The sequence below is a fragment of the Vidua macroura genome, chromosome 15 (assembly GCF_024509145.1).
Source record: "Vidua macroura isolate BioBank_ID:100142 chromosome 15, ASM2450914v1, whole genome shotgun sequence".
NCBI classification, from domain to species: domain Eukaryota; kingdom Metazoa; phylum Chordata; class Aves; order Passeriformes; family Viduidae; genus Vidua; species Vidua macroura.
This window is the reverse complement of record NC_071585.1, coordinates 9,613,578-9,620,872: the sequence shown is the minus strand read 5'-3', so window position 1 is coordinate 9,620,872 and position 7,295 is coordinate 9,613,578. Positions and strand designations below refer to the sequence as shown.

The 7,295-nt window shown below is 44.4% G+C and overlaps 1 protein-coding gene across 1 annotated transcript; it reads right to left on the bottom strand.

The window, feature by feature from the left end:
• Positions 1–99: 99 nt before the first annotated feature.
• Positions 100–6,479, bottom strand: CAMLG (calcium modulating ligand). The gene is made up of 4 exons (XM_053990987.1): positions 6,301–6,479; positions 4,739–5,193; positions 3,803–3,868; positions 100–2,089 (listed from the first exon to the last, which is right to left on the bottom strand). Exons 1-4 carry the CDS (start codon positions 6,461–6,463, stop codon positions 1,898–1,900), a joined length of 876 nt encoding a protein of 291 aa, XP_053846962.1. The 5' UTR covers positions 6,464–6,479; the 3' UTR covers positions 100–1,897.
• Between the last annotated feature and the right edge of the window lie 816 nt (positions 6,480–7,295).

The following is a 7,295-nucleotide window of genomic DNA, read 5'->3' as shown; positions in this document are numbered from 1 at the left end:
CCCCGGCGGGCGGAGGGCGCAGCGCCGGCCCGGGCACACGAACGGGCGGCGGGAAGCGAGCCCGCCCGGCCCAGCCGCACACAGCGCCGAGGAAGCGGGTAACAAACGGGCTTTTAATAGAAAACAATCGGTCTGGCAATAAACATTAAATAGAATTACGTACACCAACAGAGGTAAGTTAAAAACGGAATAAAAGAGATTGGTTTCTTGGTCAAAGGTCGTTTCTTGATCGCCATTTCTTCATCGAGATTTCTTAATTAAAGCACAAGCCCCTCCTGGTGCTCTGCCCCTGCAAGGGTATTTACCTGATTTAAGTTTATGGTCAGGATTAAAAATTCATAGCTTTTTACAGGTACTGGTGTAGGGATTTTTCCAATTTATTTGTAGTGCATTTGGGCATATAAATAGAGAATCAGAACCAGTAATTTTGGAGCAAACTCATTATTTACATATCTCAACTTTATCTTAAATTACTGTAATTTCAATTTTCTGAAATTACTATCTAATATAAATAAAGTTAAAGCTGCTGAATCAATATCTGTGCTAATAGACCTAAGTCGGAATTTTCTGCAACCCAGCCCTATACATCTGTAATATAATACTCACTGTAACAGAACCAGTTAAAAAACCCCCATGAAAGTGGTCAAATCAAAACATAAGGGTCTTGTATTCAGGCCACAAACATGTATCTAATTTAAAAGTCAGAAAAGCATCACTAAAATTACAGGAGGAAGCTTTAACAGAGAATAATCAGCTAAAAGCTGGGACATTTAGAGAGGTACAATTAAATACATCTGCTCCCTAAAAAAACCTCTGCAGGCAAATACCAAGTTAAATATGTGGTTTACCATGCTAAAAATAGGCAACAGCCTATACTACCTGAAAGTCCAGATTTTAAACAGAAAACTACAAGCTGAAAACACCACCAAATTTAGCTTCAACAGAGATTTTCAGAGATTATCAGTGTTTACGTTGACTATTTGGAATGACACTTCTCTCACTGTGCAAGATTCCTAAGAGATTAAAAACAAAACTGTTTCCCTTGTAAGTTTTACAAACACTAGAGCAAAGACTCAATACTGTAGGTTGGAGTTGGGTGCCAGTATGTAAAATTCTCATGAGATAACTGTTAACATAAAAAAAAGTATCAGAAAGCACAGGTGTGAGCTGCACTAGGATTAGGTTGCTGGAAACTCATAAACAGATATTATTAGTTCTCTTTCTTCTTACCTTTTGAATAATGACCTTTATAAGCACCAAGACCTTGTTGCTGTTGGTTTTGCCTAGCTCTTTTCCACAACAATCATCAAATTAAATTAATCACAATCACAACAAGTAATGTATGGCAAGGCAAGGATAAGGACAACAAAGTGGCAAGTTTCACCAACATTCTCCAGAAGCAGCTACTTGGTTTAACATTCTGAACTTGAACATTTGAAAAGAATACAGGGATTTCTTTTCTTTAGAGCTTTCTTTAAAAAATGGGAACACCACAAAATGAGCAGGTCTTGTTAGCTATAGTCATACAGGATATACACATATATATGGTTCTGCTGGAGGGAATTCTCGTTCTCACTGAAAAGAACAAAGGCAGCTTTGTAAATGTTTATGAAGGAGGCTGAGAAGGGCATCATCTAACTAAAACAAATCATCCACTGTCACTTGCATCCTAACCTTCACATTTGCAATATGTAAACACAGTATTTAAATAAACCGAACCAACACAACTGGCAGTCTGGGACCCTGCTCTCCCCTTCCCAAAATTATTGGATTTAAGGCCCCTTTCAAGCATTCCAACAGGTAAGAATTTTAATGAAGGTTTAGACCTGCCTGCACAGTCAAATGTTAAAAGGAACAGAAAGCTTTAGTGTAGCTACTGTGTGGAATTCTACAACCGTCATGGTACTTCAGAGCCAAAAACCAAAGTAAGTTCATGGCAAAAGATAAAAGTAAAGAAATAGACACAAAGGTCTGTGAAAACATCTCCCATTTTGCTGTAGGTGTCCATGGAGCGACTGATCACTTCCGCAGGGATTCCAGAGAGGAGAAGAGCAGCAGTCAGTACTGTTGTTTTCACCTTCTTCTCACACTAGAAGGGAAAGAAAAACCAGTATCACATTAGCTCTCCTAATCCAATTTTGCTTTACATGTCACCAATGTTGTGCCAATTTCACACAGTAGCAGGTGTGGATTGATTCTGTCCAGACACGCTCCAGGAGTCACAGCACTTATCCTAGACACAGATTCCTGCTGTGATGGATCTACCAGAGACAGGCTGGTTAGCAGCAGATAAAATCCATCCTGGATATTCTGCTTCCTTCACACTACTACTCCCAGCAGGCTGAGATGTGAGGCTGGGCAGCTACTCCTGCATGAGTGGGAACATTCCCAGACAAGGGAAATCTAGGTGTAAGCAGCCAAGCCTGGCATCTCCACTGTCAGAACTGCATTAATCCATCACACTATTCAGCAAAAAAACAGAATCCCAGAACGGTTTGAGTTGGAAAGGACCTTAACGCTCATCTCATTCCAACCCCCTGTTATGGGCAGAGACACCTTCCACTAGACCAGGTTGCTCAAAACCCCATAAATACTGTTAAGTTTTATAACAGAAAATTTATTTAGAGTTGAAAACCAACTGTTTCTGTTTTAGAACAAATTACTTTGGCAGTTTTATCCTCTGGACTCAGAAATGCTCCAAAACCTTTTGAAAGCTGTTCCATCCTTAAGATGAGGAATCCCAAGGATGCAAGTGTGACATGCAGGAAAAGGTGATAGTGGCTGAAAATTCTAATAATTTGATGATACTTGCTGGATATTTTAATTTAATCCAATCTAAATTAGGCTTTCAAGAATATTTCTGTGTTTCATGGGAGAAAAATGAAGGTTAACAAAGGGATTGACCTCATCCACCCACAGTCTAACTGCAGTAAAAGCAAATTGTGGAAAGGAGCCACCTCTTGAATTCTGAAACTGAAGAGCAGATTTTAAGTACACTAGAAACAAGATCAAGATGATGTAGCAGATGAGCTGGTGCAAATCTAAGACTAATCTTACTGTTTAGTGTTGTGACACATCAGCTTAGAATGACTATTATGATATACTTAACTACAAAACAACTGCTGATTTATTCTGATTTTCTACAAGTAATCTATTATTCCTTTTAAAATGCAAATTTTCCCTTTTATCTATGGAATGAACATCATTCAATCCCACTCTGCACCACAGACCTGACAAAATCATCAACCTAACAAATGCTTAAGGAACAATTACCTGTTGTAAATATATAAAGCAAGTGGTATAGCAAATCTTGCTAATAAGCAGCAAGTTTCACACACAGATAAATGTCTCATTTCAAGCTGTTGTTCAAACCAATACCAGCAGTGGAAAAAACTCACCATTCTGCCTCATTTTTTAGCAAACACTCTCCCAGATTTCATCCAGATATTATATGCAGAACAGCTGTTTAAGCAAAGCAAATAATAACCAGGGAAGAGCATGGTCTAGAAGAAAAGCAAGTTTCCTGAAGACATGAAAGAACTACCTGGACTTCCTGGTCAAACACTTTTAATTAGGCTACAGCTACACAAGCTGCTAGTTTTCACTGCAACTTTTAAAAAGATCCTGGATTAAATATGGAAAGATTAAAAACTAGTATAAACTATCAGCACTGGTTATTCAACTATACAGTTTAAAACAAGGGAAGAATACTTCACATGCATTGGTCCTAAAACAATACAATCTAAACACAAATTTAAACTGAAAATACTTCAAATTAATCTAATTCTGGAAAAAAAATTACCTTTGGGAAGTACTTGGACAGTCCCATGTAAGCAAGTTGTAGAGTAAGAAATGGTGCAAATATCGACTGAAGGAACAGAAAAGAATATATAAAAATTAACTTGGTCAGAATAGCTAAGAAACACAAAGATTTAATGCTTCCAAAGCAGAAAATAAAATTAGTAGGTAAAAATTAATTTGTGGAACAGAGCAAAGTTGTTCTTGAACACTACAAATCTAAGTAGACAAGTTACATGCCAAAAATATATTCTTTGAGCCTAAAGAACTGAAATGGCAGAAGAGAACAGCAGCGTGTAAAACTGAGCCCAGGGATCCAGGAGCTGGATGGCTGTACCTGCGTCACACCTCTGTGCTGTTCTGGCTGGCACTGGGAATACTGAGGAACTACTTTTCCCAGGCTGATAAATGAGTAGGATCTACTTATCTTAGTACAACTATTATTCTTAGAATCACAGAATTATGTGGGTTAAAAGTGGCCTGAAAAGCCATCTCATTCCAAGCCCATGGGTAGGGATACTTTCCATGAGACCAGGTTGCTTCAAGCTTCATCTAACCTGGCCTTGGACACTTCCACAGAGAAGAACTCTATTCTTAGTCTATTATTCTTTTGTAGACCCTGAACTAGAGGAGCAGCTGACTCATATGCTCACCAAGATAGGAATAAACTTGCAGGGGATTTAAGCTGCAACAATTATTCTAGTGCTCCTGAACCACAACAGACCAAATGTGCTGCTCTCAGTGGTTACACAGTGGCTGTGGTTGTAGCAGATTAATCTCATAGAATTCAGCAATTTTTTTAGGTTTTATACAATTTTTGGAAATGTAAAGAGTGCCTGAAGTTCCCAACTAGGTCACTGCCAATAGACTTCAGCCCCAGATATTTCCCAGTAATTTGCAGCGAGCAGCAAACCCCAGCGGGATGTGTCCCTGAACTCACCAGGTACTTGCACACAAAAGCCCTGACCGCGATGGCGAGCAGAGCACAGCCCAGCAATCTGAAAATGCGGAAGGAGTCAAACTCCTCCGCTGCATTCCCGTTCTCTTGGCTTGGCTTCTCGCTCATCAGCTGGTTCCTCAGCTTCAGAGCTTCATCAAACCTGGACAGGTACTGCTCCAAGCCGTGTCTCGGTGGCCGTGGTGCAGCCTCAGAGGGCAGCTCTCCCCTGTGACGCTGACGGAGCTCGCCTGTCCCCTCGGTGACCAGCTCTGGGGCTTTACCAAACAAGTCCTTGTCCCCTCGGAGCTCTGCCACGCTGCCTGCATGGTCGGTCGAGCCTGTCACGTTACACATAGAATCACCAAGCACGATCCGCTTGGAAACCGAAGGAATGGAAAGGGAGTTTGATTTATCTTGCTCGTGCTGAAGCTTTAATTCTGTGTGACTTTCATCATCTAAGGAAGAAAAATAAAAACAGAGTTATGCACACCGTGTACATGGAACAACACTTCAGCTATACTGGGTCAGGGTCTCTGCTTCCCAAGAGAAAAGACAGATTTATGATTAAAGAGTCTGCTCTTCATGGAGCAGACATAAGACATAAAGCTGTGCAATGCAGGTCAGAAGTTGAAGCAATGGAGATATTAAAACACTGAACTTCCTTAAGCAAGAGCACTGCACACACAAACAGAAAGATCCAAATACATGGACTGACATTAAAAAAAAAATACAAATATTTGCAGAAAGTGAATCAACCAGAAGAGCACTAATACCTGACAAATAAGCAGACAACAGAAGTGCACTCTAGCTTGCTGTTCTGCTGTCAGAGGCAGAGCAGTGCTAACCTGCTCTGTATCAAGCCTGAACACCCATCTTACAGAGATGGAGGGGAAGGTAGAGAACAAAAGGCAAATCAAGAACGAGTCTGGACCTACCACAGAGCAAGAACTAACACTTCAGGAATTCTTTTCAGTGTTAAGTCAGACTGATTCACAGCTCATGGGCATCCTTATAAACCGAAATCTGAGAACTCTTTCCTGATAAGACAGCCCATTTGAAGAATGTACAGAGATGTAAGTGAGCTACCCAGGATATGGCTCTGCAAGAAAATTCTGCATAACAACCACAAACATCTATGTCACTATCCAAATGTGAGATAACTTTGCTATAAAAAGCCAGCTATGAAAGCCAACAGCTACTGACTAAAATCATAGGGGAGGCTCATCGTTTCTTCAACTAAAAAAAACTACTTGGAGTGAAATGACAGCTTGTATGCTCGCTATCTAGGGAGCGTGCCGGGCCCAAGTCCCGGCCTTTCTGACGGCACAGGGATTTTATGGGCGGGTCCCTGGCGGAGCAGGGCAGGTCGTGCTGCTCGAAGCATCCCTACGAAGGAAAGCGGCACTGAGGGACCGGGGAGCCAGCCGGCCCTGTCCCTGCGGGCAACCGGCCGCTCCTGCTCACCAGGGGACCGCGGGCAGCGGTCACGGCCGGAGAGGCCGAGGCGTCACCGCAGCCCCGGAGCCCTCACACAGCCGCGCCGCACCCGCCACGGGGCTCACCCTTGCCCGCCGCGGGCCGGTGGAAGCCCATGATGCGGTTGATCCGCTCCTCCGAGTTCATGAGCAGCTTCCTGCGGCGCAGCTCTGCGCGGCGCTGGGACGCCGAGAGCCCCGCGGGGGGCCCCGGGGGTGCGGGCGCCGCTCCCGCGCCGCCGTCCGCCATCCCCGGCACCGCAGGCCCGGCGCACGGGCCCGCCCCGCCCAGCGCGCAGGCGCCGGCACCGCCCGCCTCCGCCTCCAGCCGCTGAAGCGGGCGCCGCCATTTTGCGTAGGGGCGGGAGAAGGGCGGGGCGCGCTGGGGGGGCGCTCCGCGCGCCCCTCTCGGACGGCGCGGTGCCCGCACTCAAGATGGCCGCCCCGGCCTCAGAAGTGACGTCACGGTGCGAGGCCGGGAAGGGGCGATGGCGGCGCTAAGGGGAGCCCGGTGACGGGCACTGCACCGCCGCGGGACTGGCGGGGCGCGCCAGGAAACACCGACAGACGAGCACCTCTCGAGGACGCCAGAGCCACTGGCCTAATCGAACAGGGAGCGTATTGACTTCTTTGCAGTAAGATGCAGTTGGCATACATTGATCTTTATGGACGCCAAAAGGCCGGTACAGCTCTCCTGTGTGCCAGGTGACGGAACTGCCGCGTCACTCCTCCCTTAGCTGAGCAGCCCCAGGACACGGAGGCTTCCCGTCAACACGGCACTCGCATGGAAGAGCTGCAGTGCCCTGCTCGGAGGCACTGCCATGGGAACCGGCCTGGGAAAAATGCGTATTTTATGATTGGCTTTTTGCAAATATTACGATGAAGATTATATGTGTAATGTTAGAAAGTTATGCTGTATTAATTCTCTTAAGTAGTGTGTTAAATATAGTTTTTACAACAATGTTAAAATAGAAACTCTGCAATGTAAGATTTCTTACTAGCTCAAGAAAGGGATAAGATAATCAAGAAACTCTTTGCACAGAGATAACAGCGACAGCGCACAAAGAGTTACAGCCTCCTTA

What these genes read in the sequence shown, in the direction of transcription:
- CAMLG (XM_053990987.1), bottom strand. Translation starts at nt 6,463, where the DNA reads ATGGCGGACGGCGGCGCGGGAGCGGCGCCCGCACCCCCGGGGCCCCCC. An exon ending in CTTTTGTGTGCAAGTACCTG is followed by an intron (nt 3,869 to 4,738) that starts GTGAGTTCAGGG and finishes CTGTTCCTTCAG; the next exon opens with TCGATATTTGCACCATTTCT. An exon ending in TGTCCAAGTACTTCCCAAAG is followed by an intron (nt 2,090 to 3,802) that starts GTAATTTTTTTT and finishes TTTCCCTTCTAG; the next exon opens with TGTGAGAAGAAGGTGAAAAC.